General features: G+C 46.6%; 2 protein-coding genes across 11 annotated transcripts; one reads left to right on the forward strand and one right to left on the reverse strand.

Moving 5' to 3' along the window:
- Positions 1–323: 323 nt before the first annotated feature.
- On the forward strand, positions 324–16,750 carry LOC142882632 (putative ATP-dependent RNA helicase an3). Of its 10 annotated transcripts, none has more exons than XM_076017431.1 (20): positions 324–681; positions 1,923–1,977; positions 2,306–2,353; positions 2,867–2,926; positions 3,019–3,264; positions 4,400–4,502; positions 4,596–4,715; positions 4,991–5,090; positions 5,196–5,331; positions 5,424–5,521; positions 5,894–5,992; positions 6,074–6,234; positions 6,577–6,721; positions 6,829–6,973; positions 7,421–7,471; positions 8,510–8,691; positions 8,796–8,913; positions 8,997–9,150; positions 9,246–9,370; positions 10,091–16,750. In XM_076017431.1, exons 1-20 carry the CDS (start codon positions 637–639, stop codon positions 10,168–10,170), a joined length of 2,271 nt encoding a protein of 756 aa, XP_075873546.1. In that variant the 5' UTR covers positions 324–636; the 3' UTR covers positions 10,171–16,750. The 10 variants fall into 10 exon arrangements, with proteins under 10 accessions (XP_075873546.1, XP_075873553.1, XP_075873550.1 ...); XM_076017438.1 differs by having other exon boundaries at positions 3,019–3,222; XM_076017435.1 differs by having other exon boundaries at positions 2,870–2,926.
- Positions 16,751–16,791: 41 nt separating this feature from the next.
- Positions 16,792–21,128, reverse strand: tgds (TDP-glucose 4,6-dehydratase). Its single transcript, XM_076017449.1, has 12 exons — positions 20,935–21,128; positions 20,259–20,325; positions 20,103–20,171; positions 19,930–20,020; positions 19,690–19,838; positions 19,507–19,605; positions 19,357–19,416; positions 18,859–18,902; positions 18,617–18,782; positions 18,472–18,527; positions 17,494–17,591; positions 16,792–17,385 (listed from the first exon to the last, which is right to left on the reverse strand). The coding sequence occupies exons 1-12, from the start codon at positions 20,979–20,981 to the stop codon at positions 17,240–17,242; spliced, it is 1,092 nt and encodes a 363-aa protein (XP_075873564.1). The 5' UTR covers positions 20,982–21,128; the 3' UTR covers positions 16,792–17,239.
- Between the last annotated feature and the right edge of the window lie 52 nt (positions 21,129–21,180).

A 21,180-nucleotide genomic window follows, 5' to 3' on the forward strand; every position in this document is an offset into this window, starting at 1 on the left:
ATGAGGATGTCCAACTGCGCTTCCAACAAAACTCTCGATAGTTTTATTTCCTCTCGAAAACATTCAATGACGACATTACGCTGAAATGAGGCAAAATCCACTTTTTCCTTTTCAGTCGAAGCAGTAAACACTGACTCTTCTAGTTTTGTAACAAAAACACAAAATTTAAAATTACTCACATTTGGTCTACACAATTACTCACAATTACTTCTAAAGTATTAAGGAAACGTGTTAAAATCAAATTTTAGTTTCGTTTGACGAGCAGAAAGAATTTTTAGGGTAACGTTTGACAACTTATATTTTGGCATAACCGGATGTTTTTTTTGCCCCCGAGTTGCTTGCTGGTGCACGACTTGGATGTCAGCCTCGGCTAAAGAGCGAGCCGACATCAGCAGAGTTTCCACGAAGTACCATCCTTCCAGCTAAAATACAGATTTTGGAGCATCGCCTCGAATTCGGCATCGGCATCTCCCGCTGGGCGACAAAGCAGAACAAAAAAAGTGTTGCCATTTGTCGTAGCGACCGCCACCGGAAAAAAGGAGGGTAGGCAGGAGGAGAATTAACATTACATCAAACCCGGCAAACAAAGAGGTCCCTTTTTTCAACGACAACATTTTTCCCCCGTACTCTATCGTTATGAGTCATGTGGCCGTTGAAAATGTTCACGGTCTGGAGCAGCAGGTAAGACGCACCCCTGCTCTCTATCTTTCTTAAAAAACGCCTCTTGCATCGTCGGTCGAGCGAAATGCGCTATTACGAAGGGGGGGATAAATGGTTAGCTCGCCGGCTAGCACGAAAACACTGCTAGCGAGATGCTATCGTGCGAGCTAAGTGTTGGGTGCGCTTCATTTCGGCCACTTTCACGGCCGCAACGGATGAGAGGCGCTGCCATTAAACGCATTGCACCCATGTTTCTGCCGCTACGTGGTTTTTGAAGGGACAGGTCAACCGTGTCTGTCAGCAGCGGCGTTTTCTTATCGACTATAAAACGACGACGGTGCCCAGGTGAACGCCGTCGGCCTTCCCCGGTGCGCGCATGAAGCGCACCCTTCCAACTATTATCTGAACTGCGTTTGCCTTTGCAGTTCGGTGCTGCGATAAAATGGAGGTATTGCGCAGCCGGAGCTAACGGGAGTCGACGCACTTGCCAGTGAATTGTCGGCTCACCGGCTTATGTATTTTAATCACCGTGGGCCACTGTTTTTGTGTTGTGTGTCCAGCGATGGAACAAATGCTCAATTTTCCTGCGTCACCAGCGACGTAGCCTTGTTGTGTCTGACTGGCGCCCCCCGAAAGAGTACTCTGTGTTCTCTGTTCACAACAGCGTTTTATATGAGCAGACAGCGTCGAATGTGGAACACCGAGCGCTTAGAGGATATTGCACGCACCACCCATTGTAAAGATTGTGCGCAAGTTGACGTTCGTCGAAGGCGAAAAATCAATCGTTAGCCTCGTTCGTGTGCGGCTGCAGTGCAGAGAAGCGTCCCAACTGCAGGGAAATCAAATAAAAGCGTCAAATTGGGGGATTCTGTGAATGCCACCACTTGCTTTTCCCCCACCAGCCACCCACATTGAAAACTGTATGCGTCAATATTATTGCCCCCCTTCTCCCAAATGTATTTATCCGAGCTCTGACGTCACCACAATAGGAGCGCTGCCTGTTGAGGTTGTTTGCTAAAAGGTGTGTGTGTGTGTGTGTGTGTGTGCGTGTGTGCGCGCGCGCGCGCGCGCGCCGTTGCAGAGGTTCTAAAGGCCTCCCCTCTTAAATCCTGCCTCAGATCTGGCCCCGCTCGTCCACATTGTTTAGTTTTCAAAGAGGCATCTGGTTCTGAGTTGGATCGCCGCTGTTATAAATATTTTCGTTCTTTTGAGAGTGACCTGTGTGTGCTCGTTCTCCTCCTCCTCCTCTTCTGTGTATCCAGCTAGCTGTGCTGGACTTACAAAATGCAGCGGATGGACAAGGTGGAGGCACTAACAGTAAGCAGCCGCTGTGGTTTTCTGTCTTTTTATTTATTTTTTCTTTCTTTCTTTTTTGCCTGTACGACCAACATTCTGCTCCCGTTTATTTTATTTTTGTTTTTCTTTCTTCTTCTTTCTTTTTTTTTTTACCTTGCTAGTGAGATCTGACAATTCCATCTCCATTAGTAGCGTATCCGCGGTTCCATCGCCGCGGCCGGAGATGCCATTGAGAGTGCAAACATAGGAACTACATGAGTGGGGACGGGGGGGAACGAGGGATATTTTTTGGGGTGGGGGAGAGGGAAAAAAATTATTTAAAATGGACATTGTCTCTCTCTGTCCGCAGGGCGATACATTCCTCCACATTTGCGGAACAAAGACGCTTCCAAAAATGGTGTGTAACGTCAAGTCAAAGCCGTCCATGTGGCATTTTCTCTGGCAAACAAACACACAAAAAAATATAAGCAGGAGTTGTGTTTACGCTGAGTGATTTCTGTAAAAGTTATCATAACTCATGTCAAACCACCCTAGTGCTTGTCAAATATCACTATTTCCACACTTTTCTTCTTCTTTTTTTTAATTTGGCAATCGTTTATGTTTGACCACCACTTTACTTGCTTTGGGTATTTTTTCGTTTTTTTCTTTTGCTCATGCCTGCACCGTGCTTTTCATTTATTTGATCAAGCCGACTACAATGCGCACAGTCTTAGACTTTCCCCCGCTTTCAAAATAAAAGGATGGAATCTTGGGTCCTTAGGCAATTCTTGACTTGTTGACGGAAGCTTGATGAGATTTTTTTTTTTTTTTTTTTTTTTTTTTTTTTTCTCTGTCACCGGTCACGATGCAGTTTTGCGTGCCCGGTGAAAAATCTACCTAAAGAGCCGTTTGAAAATGTCTCCCTTTTCAGCAGGAAATGCCTTTGTTGCTGGTCGACAGGGGGGCTACGCCATTGCACCTGCGGCAAACTGTAAGTTTTTTTTTTTGCTGGAAGTTTTGCTTCCGCCGCCGTCGCTTTTGTCACACTCGGAAAACCGATTCCGGCTGCCGTTTCCTCCGCAGACGGCTGGGACGGGGGACGCAACAACTTTGTCAACGGCTACCACGACAACCGGATGGCGGCGGGCAACACGTTCAGCCGTGGGCCGCCCCGCATGGAGCGGGGGCGGGGCGGTGTGGGCGGCGGCTACCGCGGCAACAGGGGGGGCGCCTTCAATCCCATGAATCCGGCTCAGCCAATGGGCTTCACTGGCTACGAAGCAAAAGGTGCAGCCCTTGTTTACCAGTCGGCTCTCTTACAAACAGCAGGTAGACTGGAACTCACTGGACCGAAAAAAAATTGCTTTTAATGCTCATCTGCTTGATTGACTGTTTGTGTTTGTTTTTGTTTGTGTTTTTTATGGTATTGGTTGGTTATTTCAGCAGGCCAAAGTCTAAATTCTGAACTTCTTTTACAACTTAAACTTGGCAGTAGACAAAGTCGATGTCCGTGTCTCAAGTCGGGTCTGCATCCTTCTTCGGCCGGGTCCGACGAGCCCAAACCCACCTCCCTGGTAACCACATGGGACGGTCTAGCCTTCGGTGTATTTCCTGGTTGCGTCACCGCCGCTCCCTACTGCTAGCCAAACCCGGAAGTGATGTTTTTATAGCATTAAGCTAACCATTGGTTCGCCATCCAACCATGATGTTGGATGTTCAAATAAGTAAAAACCCTAGGGTAAAAATATACACTTGGTTTTCTTTTGTTTAGACAGATATAAGTTAAAACAGATTTTTCCTGCCTTGTTTTCTACTGCAAAAACGTAATATTTTACGTGAAATTTGAATACTTAAATGTAAATGTTGTGTGTTGGTGCCAGTAGATGCCGCCATTTCAGCTGGATCCCAGGATGCTTTGCAGCAGCACGCAAAGCATCCTGGGATTCAGGAGTCTGTGAAGGACAGTAGCGGTGCATCCTTTGACTTGGATAAAAGGAGGACGCATTTGGAGCGTCCTTCGAATTTTAGTGGATTGGGACAAGCCTTCGCGCAGTGCTATGACCTGACGGCCCCTTTAAATGCAGGCTTCGAAGGATGCACACCCTGAATTGAGACACAGCCCATGCTGTCGGGTCAGGCTCTTGAGAGCGTGAAGATGTTTTAATAATGTCAGTTTGTGTGAATTTCTTCACCACTACTTCACTTGCAACATGCTGAAAATCCAGGAGCACTTCCTGAAATCTTACAGCAGTGCACTTGTACTTTCTTGTGCTTGAATGTGGTTAAGTCGTGACACTGTGCACTAAAACTTGATTGCTTCACCTTGTCGCATGTTTCTCCCGCTCTGCTCCAAACAGTAGCCACGGGAGCCTGTAAATGCTGCTGCGCTAAATGTGGCTGTCGAGTGGAACCTAAAACAGTTTTTCCATCTGCGTCTTTTTTGTTTTTCCTCCTTTTCCGTCAGACGCTGGCGGTTGGAACGCGGCCAAGGATGCCTACGGCAACTTTGGCAACAACAGAGGGAAGTCGGCCTTCTTCAACGACCGAGGCAACGCCAGCCGGGGCAGGTGAGGGCACGCCGACTTTCTTCTGTCGATCTTGTGTCACCGCGCCCCGGCGCACAAGTCCACTCATCCCTCCGCTTTCCCCTCGCCGCTCAGGTTCGACCATGGCGGCTTCAGCGGGGGCGGTGGCGGCGGGGGAAACACCCGCTGGGTGGAGGAGGCCAGAGACGACGGCGACTGGTCCAAGCCGACGCCCCGCAACGAGCGGCTCGAACAGTGAGACTTTTTCATAATCGACTTTTGCTCACTTCATCCCCCCGATGTGTTAGTTTTGTACAGTTTCATCAGATATGAATTTGGCAAAACTAATCTGAATAACTGTGATTTGGCGGGAAGAAAAATACAAATTGACCACTGTATGTTTTTAGGGGAAGGACATTTAAAATACCTTTGTTGCTAAAAAAAAAAATGCCTCGGCTCAATCTAAGCAATTAAAAACGAACTTGCTGGACTCGTGACCGAGGGCTAAATTTTGCCTTGCTTGTCCGCAGCGAGTTGTTCTCGGGCAGCAACACTGGGATCAACTTTGAGAAGTACGACGACATTCCCGTCGAAGCCACTGGACACAACTGCCCTCACCACATCGAGAGTGTAAGTCGCTGCTGCAGATGATGATGATGATGAAGATAACAGAAAACTGCATGACCCCATCAGCTGCCTCCTGCTCGTTTTTCACCGCTTTTTGTTTGTTTGCAGTTCCAGGACGTGGACATGGGCGAGATCATCATGGGCAACATCGCGCTGAGCCGCTACACCAGACCCACCCCTGTGCAGAAGTACGCCATCCCCATCGTCAAGTCCAAGCGCGACCTCATGGCTTGTGCACAGACGGGTACAACGATGTCACCGAAAATATGAAAGAAAGAAATAGAAAGAGGCAACCCTTGCACGAGGGATGAGGCTGGGATTTTATTGTGTCTGTAGGTTCTGGGAAAACTGCAGCGTTCCTGCTGCCAATCCTCAGCCAGATCTACACTGAAGGACCAGGAGAGGCTCTGAACGCGGCCAAGGCGTCCGGACAGGTGCCAAGGAACTTTTCTTTAAGCAGGAAGTGCCACATCGTGGTCAATTCCACTCATTTAGGTTGATTTTATTGATACATAATGGCCCAGATCTGCTTTCCAGAGTGGAAGCAGCTCACAGTGCAGAGCTAAAGGAATATTTCAAATTCTATATATATATATTTCTTCTCCTATTTTTCGTGTCTACTTTTCTATCACGCATTCCTATAGATACCCATCAAACTTTAAGTTAGACTCACTTTTAAAACGCATCCGTTCATCATTTTGTAGATTCTGATGCCTGAGGGCTTGATAAAGTCCTTCCAGGCCTTGCAGAACTTCACCTTGTGCTTAATTCTGCTTAAAGTTCCTCTGAATTACTCCTCTGTCCAGGAGAATGGAAGATACGGGCGGCGCAAGCAGTACCCCATCTCACTGGTGCTGGCTCCCACCAGGGAGCTGGCTCTGCAGATTTACGATGAAGCCAGAAAAGTACATGCACACACGCTGAAACTCAGAATCATCCCAAGCCCTCCGTAGACGTGTACTTAGCGCCGCTGTCGCCCCCTGCAGTTTGCCTACCGCTCCAGAGTGCGCCCCTGCGTGGTGTATGGTGGCGCAGACATTGGCCAACAGATCAGAGACCTGGAGCGAGGCTGCCACCTGCTGGTGGCCACGCCGGGGAGACTGGTGGACATGATGGAGAGGGGCAAGATTGGGCTGGACTACTGCAAGTAAGACCATGGCTGAGGGGGAACAGTGTCAGATTTCCTTTAAAGGTCCAGTGTGTAATATTTGGCTTGATTTAGGATTTTTGTGTTGGAAAAAAGCTTAATATAATGTCCATAAATACATGAATAAAAGTGTGTAGTTTCCTATCCTTATTATGTTCTCATATATATACTGTATATACAAGAATATAGATAGAGGAAGGGTCTGGTTATAAAGTGAAAGATGCTGCAATCTAGATTGTAACCTCTTGATGTCGCTGTTTCTTCTTCAAAATCTAAATATTACACACTTAACCTTGATTGATTAGATTTATTATATGCTGATTTTTTTTCTTGTTTTTTCAGCTACCTGGTCCTGGACGAGGCCGACCGCATGTTGGACATGGGGTTCGAGCCCCAGATCAGACGCATCGTGGAGCAAGACACCATGCCGCACAAAGGCATCCGGCAGACCATGATGTTCAGCGCCACCTTTCCGAAAGAGATCCAGGTGCGCCCCCTCCTGACGCCGCCGCAGAGAAGCTGCAGAGCGTGTTTTTATTTTTATTATTAGATATAGATTATTTATCAATAATCTGTCGTGTCGCTCCTCTCCAGATCCTGGCCAGGGACTTCCTGGAGGAGTACATCTTCCTGGCGGTGGGCCGTGTGGGCTCCACCTCGGAGAACATCACCCAGAAGGTGGTGTGGGTGGAGGAGAGCGACAAGAGGTCCTTCCTGCTGGACCTGCTCAGCGCCACAGGTGAGAAGTGGACCGCAGAGCCACATCCCCCTGGGTGTGTCTCGCATACATACTAAGTTTTTAAGATTGTCTTCTACCTATTTCATTTTACTTTGTAAACGCGTGCTCGAAGATCACAAGCTGCTTAATGGAGAGGGGAAAAAAAACACGGAGTAGCTTGCAACTGGCATCAAATCCATGATGAGACCTGGTGGCACAAATTGACCCTGCTGGCTCCCCGTAGTTTTGCATAGCTTCCCACTATTTGTCCGTCACTCTAGCAGACGATGTAGCGTAAAGTTTTGCTCGACCGTCTGGGCACCAGTTGCCACAATAACCGCGAAAACCCTGAGTCGGGTTGCCCTTAAAAGCATGAGTCCCCCCCCCCACCCTATCCCCACCCCCACACACACCCAGTAATGAGTCCAGTTGACATGTTGGTGGTTTGTGGTGTGGTTCTGTCCCAAGTCATCCCCAGCGAGGTAAAGGACGGCACCGGAGACAGCATGGAGAAACCCGGTGAGTTTTTCCCTCCATGCCAGAAGTGCTTCACGTCTTCACGTCTGACACTTCCTGTTTCCCTTCTGGAGGACCTCTGTTTTTTTTAGTTTTTTGTTTTGTTTTTCCCCCTTTGTTTTTCAGTTACATTCTGGTTTGGTGTACCATTCATCTCAAACATGGCTGTTTGTATTCATGTTATTTATTTATTTATTTATTTATTTATTTATTGAGTTTGTATTAAAAAGAAAAAAGCTGGCATTGCGTCCGTCGCCACTGGTCCTCCTGTCAGGCCTCGATGGAGAGAGTCTGGTCGCGCTCCAACCTCAATTGCAGAAATGGACGCATTTTTTTCGGAACTTTGACCAAACTCTTTCCATCAGTGGTTCCACCGCCGGGGAAAAAAAACCCCAAAACAACACAGTGAATGTAGTGTTGCTTGTTTTGTTTTCTTTTGTTTTGTTTTCTTTTTCCCTCCTCTTGTAAATTTAAATTTTGTACATCCACACTGAATCCCCTCCTGCCTGCTGCTGCACCGTTTCTGCTCGTCACATTACATCAGCTGTAGCGTGAACGATGTGCTGACCTGCAGGTCTGTTTCCAGCCAACAATTTGCACATCAGCTGTTTTTGAAAAGGCAAAAAAAAGTCAAACAAAACCACCTTAAGCTAATGTGCAATGTTTATATTTTAAAATTTATTTTGAGCAAGGTTTTGTTGAATTTTTCCGTAATTTGCTAAATTCTTCAAAATATCAGCGGAAGAAATATGGGCTGGTTAAAGTGGAACAAAATGTAAGGACCGATGCTGACGAGCTGAAAGGGGAAACTTCGTTGGACCGACTTTGGGCAACGAATCCTGTCCCGCCTTTTGGTTGTACACTGGGACGAGGACGGTCGTACAATTACAAGGTTTTCGTTACATCCGCAAGTGCACAACTTAACGCACCGGCTCAGCAACAGAGTAGCTCGGCGGCGGCCGTGAAATTCCCGTTGGCTTGCAGCGCCCACTAGAGGTCGCTCTTCCAGGGGCTGACAGCAGCCGTGTTCCCCTCTGCCAGGCAAGGACTCACTGACGCTGGTGTTTGTGGAGACCAAGAAGGGCGCCGACGCCTTGGAGGACTTCCTGTACCGCGAGGGCTACGCCTGCACCAGCATCCACGGCGACCGCTCGCAGCGGGACCGCGAGGAGGCCCTGAGCCAGTTCCGATCGGGGAAGTGCCCCATCCTGGTGGCCACAGCGGTCAGACGGCGCTTCACTTTGGCACGTATTTCCCCCCTGCATGAATCGTTTTGTGCCCCGTGTGAAGCGTTCCGCTTTGTTTTTTGTTTTTTTGCCTTCCAAAGGTCGCCGCTCGTGGTTTGGACATCTCCAACGTTAAGCACGTCATCAACTTCGACCTGCCCAGCGACATCGAGGAGTACGTCCACCGCATCGGACGAACGGGACGAGTGGGGAACCTGGGTGAGACTCGTTGGTCCCAACGTTCGACGTCTCGTGTCGCAAAAAACTGCTTCACTTCCTAAAAAAAAGGGATCCATCCACAGGTCTGGCCACGTCCTTCTTCAACGATAAAAATGGAAACATCACCAAGGACCTGCTGGACATCCTGGTGGAGGCCAAGCAGGAAGTCCCCTCCTGGCTGGAGAGCCTGGCTTACGAACACCAGCACAAGAGCAGCAACAGGGGGCGCTCTAAGAGGTGAGCGACGCACCTCTGGTGCCGAGTTAGCGCAGACAAGCCTGGACGTGACTTTCAACAACAACAACAACAACAACTTGTTGGTTTGTCGCTAGGTTCGCTGGCGGTTTTGGAGCACGTGACTACCGCCAGACTGCGGCGGGGGGCAACGCCGGGGGCTTTGGAGGGCGCGGCGGACGCAACCAGGGGGGACACGGAGGAAACCGCGGCTTCGGTGGAGGTGAGGATGTGAAAGCTAAGAATCTACGTCTGTTTCAGCCGTGTGGGGGTCCTGCAAAGCAAACATTGACAGTTCCTAGTAATGGGTTAGGATTGAAGGAATGTATAACTTCTAGAGAACCTCCCGCATGGGTATTTGGTACTGCTTTGAGAGTCGATCCCTATTGGCCCAGTACCGACTAGGGATGAATGATAAATTGCATAGGACAAAACAAGATTTTCTAACGGCAAAGATTGCGATTTGATTGACGCCCTAGTAGTGACTATTTGACACGTATATATAATTAGTCCTTGGTCTTTGCAGGCGTTTCTTTTTCTTACCTTTTAATGGTCTAGTGTGTGCAATTTGACCGATTTATTATTTTTATATTGGTAAAAGCTTGATATACTGCACATTTATACATTTAAAAAGCGTTGCAGTACAATAAAAGTAATTTGGTTTTCCTACCTAACCAACAAAGAAGAGAAGGACGAGGTATCCAGGTTGGTGTGCGAAGGCCACTGTAGTTCGCTGGCCAGCTCGGAAGGAACCTGTTGACGTTACTGTTTTTTCTCCAAATCTACAAATGTTACAACCTTTAAACTTAGACAAAGGCAGTGACAAGTCCAGATTGTGCTGGGTCACTGTGCCAAGCAGGAAGTCCAGGTAGGCAAGGGTTGACTTCCAGCCGCTCCTCTGCGCTCACTCTGACTCTCGCTCTCCCCTCCCCCTCCGCCCCAGGTGGCTTCGGCAACTTCTACACCAGCGACGGCTACGGGGGCAACTACTCGCACTCTCAAGTCGACTGGTGGGGCAACTGAGGGCCCTCGGCCCTCCCCTCTTCAACCCCTGCCCCTCCCCCCGTCACTCATCCCCCGCTTTTTCTCTCTTGTTCTAACTTCATCCTCCCTCTCCTCCTTTCCGTCTCCACCGCTCTCCTCCAGACCCCCCCGCCCCCCTGCCCTCCCTCTCCAGAATCCACATGCATGTTATTGAACTATTTATACTCATTTATATAGGCCTCCCCTCCACTTCCACCTCCACCCCTCCTCCCCCATCATGGATCCACATCCTTTCTGAGAACGCCCCCCACCCCCACCTCCGTATCCACCTCTGCCTTTCCAGTCCATGTACCACCGTCTTCTACTTCTTCTCCTTGTTTTTCTCTTCATCTTCCAAGTCCTGGTTAATCTCACTTGTTCACATTGGGCTGATTATGAAGGTGGTTCTTTCCATTCTTTTTTTTTTATTTTTAATTATTATAACTAGCTGCAGATGTGTTGGTTTCAGTGAGGACGTTTTTTTCAGCAGTTGATCTTGTGGAGAAAGAAAAAAAAATTAACAGATTCAATAAAGAGCTCTTTTAATCCCCTGTTAGTTAATCCACAGTTCAGGTTTCATGCCCTGGTAAATGTCTGTAGAAGGGGCCTTTTTTTTTTTCCTTCTCCATTTTAGATTTGTTTTTTCTTTTTTGGCTTCATTGTGTCACTGTCTGCGTTCACCCAAAAGCCAGCCAGGCACCCTGTGTACCTTCACAAAGTCATCGTAGTGTGTAAAGCTCGGCCGTGTGGTAAATCACAGGCCAACACTTTTATTTTTCTCCCTTGTCATTATATAGCTGAGATGGCCAAAATGGTCACATCTGAGCGAAAAAGGAAATCCAGTCTAAAACAGGAAGCTGACGTGTGGACACAGACACAGGAAATGTTTTTCTTTGTTGTTGTTGTTTTTTTTCCTTTCTTTCTTTTTTTCCTCAGTCCACCTATTTGAAACATGTCAAAATAAGTTTCCGATAGATCTGAGAACGATGTGTCAAAGAATTTTTTTGCGTCGGCTAGATGTCGCCGCCCGCTTGCAGCGACGCTGCAAAAGCGCGGCCGCTGTCATAATCACGGCGGCCGCGAGAACGACGTCGATGCCGAAACAAACACACGAGAGGAGCATTTGTTTCTGTACTGTGCCTTTAAAAATTTGAACTTTTGTCTGTTACTACAACCTTTTTCTTTTTTTTTTTCCTTTCATTGCCATGATACATGACCGGCTGCAAGTGTCGGCCGACGGTCACTTAAAGGAAAAGGAAAAAAAAGAAATATGAAATAATATTTACCGTAATGTTCAGGTTTCAACATGTTTTTCTTTTTCTTCTTCAAATCGTTCCGCTCGAAAGAAACAAAACTAGGCTCAAACTAAATCAAACCTTGGCAAAACAAAAAAGGTCAAAACTAAACAAAAGAATATATATTAATGTGACGAGGAAATGTAAAGCGATTTCCTCATCTGTCTATTGGAGCTCAAATTTGTCACAGGAGGTCACAGATGAGCTGGTTCCTAAAAGCCTATTACTATTAAAAACCATTCCACCTTGAAAACGATCTAAACTGGTCCAAAAGGAAATACACATATTGGACACTTGGTTTTTTGCTTTTGGGAAGAAAACAAACCCAGTTCTACCAGCTGACCGACACGTCACGCCTGCTGCTCTCTTCCGAGCGTAAAAATCTGGAGTTCTCAAAGCCATGTTGTCACTAATTGTCCGGCCCGTTTGGTGCAGTTGTAGCAGCGTCACTCGTCTTGCATTGGGGTTTTTCCCCACACACTCAATCCCGATCTTGATCCCTACCCCCCCACAGAACATTCCTGATAGTCCTTTTTTGTTGACGCCTTTTTCGTTCCGCTTCGGCAATCTTTGTATCAATAAAAAAGCCACACAACACAACTCCCACCGAACTGCACCAGTGCACGCCGCCGATCAGCTGACTCTTAGTGGCACGTCGCTCTTGAGGGTAAAAACTCTGCTTCTTTTCTCAACGCGATACACACGACCCAAAAGAAACGACGAAAAAAAACCAACTACGAACCAAAATTTTCTTGCTCACTCTATCCTGGAGAGTTACACGAGGAGTCTTCTCTTAACAAACAAACAAAAAAAAAGAATAATCGTAATAATAACTAATAAGTCACTCCAGACAATTTGTTGTCGAGGTCAGGGATAAAACGTGAAGGTGTCTTCATATCGCAGCAGGGGCAGCTTGGGGGATTTCTAGAGGACGCGTTTCCCCGAAATCTCCATGTAGCACATTTTAGCACTCGTCCTGTCTTACTGTCCGATGAGTAAATACGATCATCTGACAATATTTTACTTGTTTTGGTTTTTTTTTGTTCTCTTTGATGTTTTGGTTTGAGGTTTTTTTTTTCTCCACTGTTTTCATGCGCTGAGACTGGCGCGGCGCCGGTCCCGAGACACTTGAACGCAGTAAACACAGGACAGGCAAAGTGTGCTCACGGTAGTGCAACCGGAGCATCGCTCTCTGGCGAGCTCGGCTCGGCCCTGCTGTGCGGCAGATTTTTTTTTTTGCAGTTCATCTGCTCGCTACGTCCCTGTTGAGCGCCACGAGAGGGGGCGCTTTTTGCCTCGTGGAGACGACGGACAGTTGTCGTGTTTTAATTTCCTCATCGGGGTCTTAACCTTTTTGTTTACGGGAACAATGACTTAAAAAGGCGATAGCGGGCGTGTAAATAGGGTAAAATAGGAATCGTCTCCAGCGAAACAATGCAGCAACAGTTGGATGGCGGCAGGGCCAGGCGGCGTTCTGGCTCGTAAAGTTCAGGGGGGTAAACTGGGGGTGGGGGGGAGTTGCTCATATTGTTCGCTGGCTATGGCCGAGACCATTAGACATATGCGAGTGTTGTTGTTTTTATTTGGTCAAGGAGTCTCAAAAACACCCAGAAAAGAAATACAGTTTGGCAGCAGGCTTTAGGTTTATTAGAACTCTGATTTTTGTTTTGTTTTTGTTCTTTTTTTTCCCAACTAGCTTCAACCTCAAATTGGGGTTGCAGATTTTCCGCATGTGTTGGGGGGATATCTAGTGGCCTCTAACGTCATTACAAATAGTTTTGCATTGAAGCCTCTCGGTGAGAAGTCACAACTTATGTTCTTTCACCTGGGTCACCTTGTGCTAGTTTAAAAAAACATGGTGTGGGTGGGTGGGTGGGTGGGTGTTGGTGTTGATGGTGGGGTGTTGGTGTTGGTGTTGGTGGGGGGCTTCCATCAGATCAGGGGTGCACAGCAACATTTGTTAGGTTGACGGAGGAAATGACAGAGCCAGCCTCTGTTGACTGGCAGCTGGCAGTTTGGTCCGACCGTTTTCAGTCTGCGCCTGAATCCCTTTCACGGTCCCGTGCGAGACAAACCGAAACATAAATTGGATTCATCCATGATTTCCTTTTGCGTAAAACATTCCATAACCCCCTAAGGTTTCACCCTCAGGCTCTGAAGGTCACTTGAGAAATTTCGAACAGTCGGCCAACTCTCTGCTGTGCCATTCGCAGTAGATACTAACTTTTGGACTTTTCGGGATTGTGAACTGTAGCTCGCCGTCCCGACAGGAGGGGTGCGGGGGGTTAAGACGCGCGGTCGGTCACAAGTAGCTGCGAAGATGACAATCAGTCGTGAAGGATTGGCTGGATTGGAGCGAAGTGATCTCGGCGGACCCTGCAGAACTGAACCTAGGCAGCGAGGGCGAAATAGTGAAGAAGCAACAAAGTATTGCAGGCGCAGCAAGAAGTGTCGCCGTTGGTCATTGTTGGAGTTGAGTGTATATATGCAATGCAATTTTACTGGCCGGCCTGTTTCTAAGGGCGGCCAGGGGCTAGATGTACAACCACGCACCCAATTCACGACTATTCCTTAGGTTTATTGTGTTGCTTTATTTTTTGTTGGATTGTTTCGAATGGAGCGCTGAGCTGGCACAGATTTAAGATGAATAAATGAAAGTTCACCCCGATTCTGCCTTGAAGTGATGCCAATGGCGTTGGTTAAGGCTGGGTATTTTTTTTTCCAGTACCGTAAAATGCTAACCACTCTACGAATAATCTCAGCATGGAGCCTTGGCGGGGGCGGCTCGGCCCGAGATGGTTTTAGGTCATATGATGGTTGGATTCCTTGCTCTCTTTTTGATTATTTTTTTACGTATACATAGTGTCATGTTATTGTTTTGTTTGTGGTTGGAAATTTCCATCTTCATTGCCTTCAGGGAGGTGGAAAACAGGACTGGACGATAACGTGGGGTCAGAACGCCACAGGGACAAATCCTGCATACGTTTTTTTTTCTTCTTTTTTTCTGAGCAGCCTTACCAGGCTCGGGCCTTGTAGGGCCTTGGAAAGAGAAGAATATAAAAACAAACTTCTTTTTTTTTGTCTAGAAATCCAGCACTTTAGTTTTTCGAAAAACCTTTTGATGCCTTAAATTGCAGGGTGATGATGCCCAGCCCTAACGGAGCAGAAAGGGGGGAGTCTGTTACACTTATTAACGGCATTACCGCGGTTGGCAAACGGACCGCGTCGATTCCTTTTTTTTTTTCAAGTTTTTTTTTTTTTTTTCTTCCTATTTATTCGTCGGCAGGCGCGCTCAGATTGTCACTGATCAACATTTGGTGCTACGCTCCTGTCGCTGCGGCCTGCAGGGCCCCTCTGTCGTGAAGATGCTTTGAATCCCGCAGGAAATCTGCGGAGAAAAATATAAACTAAATTTAGTTTGACTTTGGATTTGAATCCTTAGCGGTCCTACCAACAGCCTCTGAGAGGTGCGAAGGGGGGTGAGTGTTTGAAGTGTAGCACAGCCAGGTGTCAGATAGAGAGGTTTCTTCAGTTGTGTGCGTGCATGCGTGTGTGAGTGTGTGTGTGAGTTTGGCTGCGCGTATGCACGTGATGTTTTGGGGCATAAAGGTTCTTCCGAATACAAAACCATTTTTTTTGTGTTGGGTGGGGGCGGGCTGAGACCAGGTGGAGTTGTAGTTCACAGCAACTGTTTAAAAAAAATCAGCTGTTTGCACACAGAGTTCTTGAGTATACTTTGACTGCTAATTTGTGTAATTTATCGAGCCTTTTTAGGAAATATTTATTTTTATAAGCTTAATACGAAAGTTGATATTTTACAAAGTGACTTGACCAAAAGACAGTAAACAAAAACACTGGCACTTGAATGTTGAATGTCATTGGTATGAGTGAAAATTTCTATTTTTCTGGGGTAGTGTGAGCTTTTTAAATGTCAAAAGTTGCAACGCGTAGGGATTTCTCTTGTATGTCGACGTAGCAAGCTGTGACCAAACGTTCAGGAATAACAAAAATCTCAAACTGACTAAGCTTGTCAATGACCCAGATCAATCTGTCAAAACACCGATTTCTTTTGTGTGGAAGGCCCAAAAACCTGATGCGCATCTTTGAGTGTTGACGCGAGTTGCAGATCCCACCCCCGAAAGCTAGGTGGCAGTGTTTTATCAAGTTCTATCATTCTAGGAAAGAATTCCAACCTTATAATCAGTTTGGCCTCGATTGGCTGCTGCTGATTGGTTCTCTATGGTCCCGCCTCTTGATGTCTAAACACCTTTTAAATTTTTTTACACTTGTCCATCGGCACCACAGCGTCTCGTCTGTCTGCCGTCTCAACGCTCAAAGATGTGCAACTCGTCAGGGGCAGGGAGCGAGGGCCCCCCCCCCCCAACAGGCGAACCGCAGCTACTGCGACATATCAAGAGAAACGTCCTACGCCGCTTAAAGTCACATTGGACTCCGTTATCAGATCCGCGGAACCTGTTTCCGACACCAGGTTCCATTTGCTAATAACGATATCGACCACGCACCGAATTACTCAAATTGGCGAACAAAAATTTGAGACAATACCACCGTATATGCCAAGGTTTGGATTAATAGGAAATTAACAAATCTGACGCGATTTAAGACCATTTTTGTATAAAAGTGAAAAAAAGAAAACGTGCAGTACAAAAAACAAGTGTCCAGATTCTCTCAAATTCAGATGTTTTTCTTACCTTTTTTTGTTTTGTTCTTTTTTTTTTTACTTTCAGTTTTTCATTTGAGTCGATACACTTTTCCTTCCCCCCTAATAATACCCTTGTTGTGAATGTCTGGCAAGTGGTGATCTATAAAGTCTTCATAACACAGGATTAACTGTGGTTCTAGTTGTTGTGATTTGCATATTTTCAGGCGTCCGTGTGTCGACGCTCACGACGGGGAGAGCTTTGGGCCAATCGGAGTGAAGTTACTTAAGTCGCCAATCTGTGCGAGTCCCCACTGACACGAGGCATTTAGAAAGTCCCAAAGAGCAGGGTGTGATAAAAATAAATAAACAAATAAATAAAACCACCCAGGTTTCATTTAAATATCAACTCATCACAATAAAAGGTGAACAGAGTTGTTGCCACTCCTGACTGGCCAGAGTCCCCATTGGTGTGGACACACAGCACCCCGAAGCCTGCTAGTTAGTATTTGCTTTATGTATTAGTTTAGCAGTTGTGCACGAAGAGGAGCACTGCACGTCGGAAGAAAACTGTGCATCTGTTCTGATTTTACCACAAATAAAGTTTGGATTTGCAAAAGTAAAACAAGAGTCTGGTGTTGTTGTTTCTTCCCTTTGCTTTTTTTTAAATTTTTATTTCAAATCTCATTCTAGTGCCACTAAGGGCTACAAAAATGTCTTGGATGGCCACCAGGGCAAGCTGAATCATTTGCCCATTGTTTTTTGTTTTTTTTCCATTTTCAGTCTGCCATGGATATGGTCACGTGTAAACGCAGGTACAATCGACTTGCCAACAGCAGCAAAAACATGGCACCAGAGTGTCCGTACTGAAATCTTGCATGGATTATTTTTTTTGGACAAGCTAGTGTTTTAACGAGGCGTACAGGTTTGTGAATTGAAACAAGCAAACAAATAAAAATGCCCTGAATTAGCAAAAACAAGACTGCGTCAGTCATTGCTGTCATCATAAAGTGCTTTGTTTTTCAAGTAGATTGTGGCTATTGGTTGTCGGGGCACTTGGTCCTCACTTGAACCAGCTGAATGAATGAAGGCGCTTGTACGCGTGCCACACAACAGTTCACATTCCACAAAGTCGCAGCTCAGAGCGCTGGCTCGCTCCAGCTGCAGAGTCCAAGTTGTCGCGGACCCCTGCCGGTCGAAGCTCCACTCCGGTCGGTCCGCAGTCCTCGGACCAGAAGTCCGGGTTCCTTTCGTACCAATCAACTGAGAGACGGGACAGGAAGAGGAAGGCATTGGCAGCTCAGTGCGGCGCAGATGGCGAGTTTTCACTGGTTAGGTTGTGATGTGCGTTTGTCGAGTCGTGTGTCTCACCCGTCCGTCTGATGCCCTCGGCCCAGGACACCTGAGCTGCCCAGCCCAGACGCTGCAGCTTGTCACATGTGATGGGGTAGCAGAGGTCGACCCTCGGCCTGCGGGTCAGAGATGAAGGTCGGCGCTTGATTTTGATTTGCTACTACAGGGACTAGTGAGTATATGCACTACCAGTCAATAGTTTGGACACACCCTCTGAATTTAATGTCTTTTCTTTCATTCTCATAACTATTGACATTGCAGTTTCTCACTGAAGGCATCCAAACTACGTATGAACACATGGAATTAGGTAGGAAACCATAAAAGTGTAAAATAACTCAACCATTGATATTATATTTAAATTCTTTAAAATAGCCAACTTTCATACAAAGAATTTTGAGTTATTTGAGGTTTTTTTCTTTGCTGCATAATGACATATCTTGCTCATATATTTCATGTCTTCCGTATGTGTCTACAATGTAGAAGGAACAAGAGATAAAGAAAAAACATTGCATTGGCAGTGTTTCCCAACTTTTGGGCTGTAATATGTTAATTGATGCTTTTACACAAATGAAGTTCCTAACGGATAAAAAAAAAAAAAAGTAATTAGAATTGATGCGAAAAAGTCACCAAATTTTGTACACAGGTCAGAACCTGCATAAATTTTCATCTATTGAAGAAACTACAAATCTGCTCAATAGCGCCCCCTACATAGACCAAAACACAAAAATGGCCATAGCGCCCTCTAGGAAGGTCATAGACACATGGGACAAAGACCCACGTGTTCCTCGGATATAGACCGACATTTCACACGCGTCGTCGACGCACCTATGACCCCCGACAAACCGGAAGTGAGCTATTTTCACTTGTTTGGAAAAATCTGAAAACACAAGGCTCAGAAACCGTAAGTGCTACTGACTTGAAATCGGAAATACAGAGAGAACACAAAAAACTACAAGTTGCATCGTACTTGGTTGCCTCCTGTACTTGTACTCTCACCTGTCAGGGACAAACTCCAGCCACTCGTTTATTTCTGACTCCGGGACATTCTTTACCTGAAGGGGGAGGAGTTGCAAACAAAGAGTTTGTGAATTTTCTGCGCTCGGATGAAGAACCCACCTCCCTGAGCACCTCCCAAACTCACCATCCTGACGAGTTCGTGTGCCAGCCACACGATGGGAATCTCGAAGCCGCTGCCCACGTTGTAGATCTCCCCCACGAGCCCCTGATCCACCAGCAGCAGGAAGGCCTCGACGACGTCGTCCACGAACAGGAAGTGTCGGGATTTGGGGAGCGTTCCCTGGATGGTGCTGAAGCACAGCAGAGTGGGTGAGGTTACTCTCCATCTCCTGTTCAACAGCCACATTCCCGTTTAGACGCACTCACCATCGCTTGTTCTTCCTCAACAGCGAGAGGAACCTCGGAATGACCTGAAATATCACAAGTAGGATGGTCAGGAACAGAGTTCAAACAATTGTTTATATTTAAACAATAGCCGCGTTTCCATGACCCCTTGAATTGCACAAAACCTGAATATGGCAATAAAAAAACTGGTCATGGAAACACCTGAACTTGGAAAAACCTCTCAAATATGGCTAAAAGGTTTTGACGCTCTCATGAGGTGGTTTTTCAGACGTATCCATATAGAGGAATATCGCAAAAGTGTCATGGAAACACTTTCACATTTACACGTCAGCGGACGTGACGTACAAGGTTTACAAGTCAAAAGAGATCAAATCAAAGAAAAATATATAAGAAGCATTCTTGACAGCAAACAAACGTAAACAAACAAATGCAAACAGAATTCTAGGAATTACGGTTTATGCGCTTCACACCATTCAATGGAAATATCGCTTTTATTTTGGAAAGCTAGTTGTTCGGTACCTTCTCGGTGTACTGCCTGGGCCCGTAGATGTTGTTGCTCCTGGTGATGATAATTGGAAACTGCAAAGAGGATCAACAAAGTATGATTGAATGTTTAACAACCCTCCCCCCTTCAAAAAAAAAGCAACAAAGGTGAACAGGAAACAAGACCTTGTATTTGTCCCAGTAGGATCTGACCAGGAACTCTGCGGCCGCTTTCGTGGCGGAGTAAGGGTTCGACGCCCTCACCGGACTGCTCTCATCGAACACCTGCGGACCGCAAAACAACAGAGTGACGTCGCAAGCAAAAGTCAGCCTTCGGTCCAGCTGGGTGGTCCTCGGCCGTCCGCTCACCTGCTCCAGGCTGGCGCCGTACACCTCGTCGGTGCTGACGTAGACGAAGCGTTGTGGCCGGTGCTGGGCCTGGTGGGCGGCCTGCAGCAGGACGGCGGTGCCGTCCACGTTGACGCGCTGGAAGGCAGCCGGGGACTCGAACGACAACTCTGAGTGGGGTGGAGGGATGAAAACATTTGAACTTTTGAACTTTTGAACTTGAAACCGAGTCCAGACGGCCGGAAGCTGCAAAGTGCTCACCAACGTGCGTTTTGGCCGCCAGGTGAAAGACCACGTCAACGTTTTCCGTGCTGAAGATATGGTTTACCAGCTTCTGGTTGCACACGTCTCCCTGTCGAGAGATGCTTTCAATGGTAACTCGATGGTGGCGGGGAAAGTCGACGCTCAAAAGATGACAATTCAAGCACCCTTACTTTGACGAAGGTGTAGTTGGCTTGGTCCTCGACGCTCTCCAGGCTCCGGGGGCTGCAGCAGTAATCCAGCTGGGAGGGATTAGACAGTGACAAACGCTTATGGTCACGTTCACGCCCGCAATCCGTTCCCCTGTGCACGATTGAGTGGAAACTTACAATATCCAAATTAATGATTTTCCAGTCCGGATGTCTTGAGACCAGTGCGCACACAAGGTGGGAGCCGCTGTGGGGGAGCAAGTGCAGAACTTGAGGCCCTGAGAGTCAGACTGTCTGGCAAACCCACTCAAACATCTTGCAGCAGAGCAGCAGTCTTGTTTATATGTTTGTTTGTTTACTTATTTATGGTTTGTTTTTGTTTTTATTTATTTATTTATTTCGGGGGGAGGGTGGCAGAGGAGGTCAATGACCAGTAAAAAGCATTTGGCACACATTGATTCAATTAAGTCATCTAAGTCTAGGTCATGGGTTACGCTTACCACGTGTTGCGTAATGACGTGACGTGTTACTGTCGTCATAATAGAGTGATCGCGCATACAAGTTCTTTGTTGTTTCAATTAAGAGTGGCACATACCTTATGTCTACTTTAATGGGACATTACTTGGTTTTTTTTTGTGTGTGTGTCAAAACAACGTTGGCTGTCTTTCATTATTTATTTCTAAGTTGTTAAGTTTGCCACCCACGTAGGTCACGCAAATGTGTCGCTAAACAAGAGGTCGAGTGTCGTGGTTCCACTGGACCAAACGGCTGACGTGTCAAGTCGTGTTATGGCTGAACAACGACACGCGTTTATTTCGTATTTAGCTGATGTTATTTTCCCTTTCAGTAAACTCACATGAATCCGGAGCCGCCGGTCACCAGAACTGTCCTGTTGAATTCCATCTTCTTCGCCCCCCCAGCTACGATTACACCCCAACCAAAACGTTGAGTGACGACATCTCAATCTTTATTATTTTTTGTTGTTGTTGTTATCATTATTATTATTATTATTATTATTATTATTATTATTTTATCCCCTTTTCATCGAGTTGAGCGGTGCCGACTAACGGGTGACTACGTTTTCCAGTTAACTGAGAGCCAG

The sequence above is a fragment of the Nelusetta ayraudi genome, unplaced genomic scaffold, assembly GCF_046127955.1.
Source record: "Nelusetta ayraudi isolate G7.1 ecotype Tasmania unplaced genomic scaffold, CSIRO-AGI_Nayr_v1 ptg000006l, whole genome shotgun sequence".
In the NCBI taxonomy this organism is placed as follows: domain Eukaryota; kingdom Metazoa; phylum Chordata; class Actinopteri; order Tetraodontiformes; family Monacanthidae; genus Nelusetta; species Nelusetta ayraudi.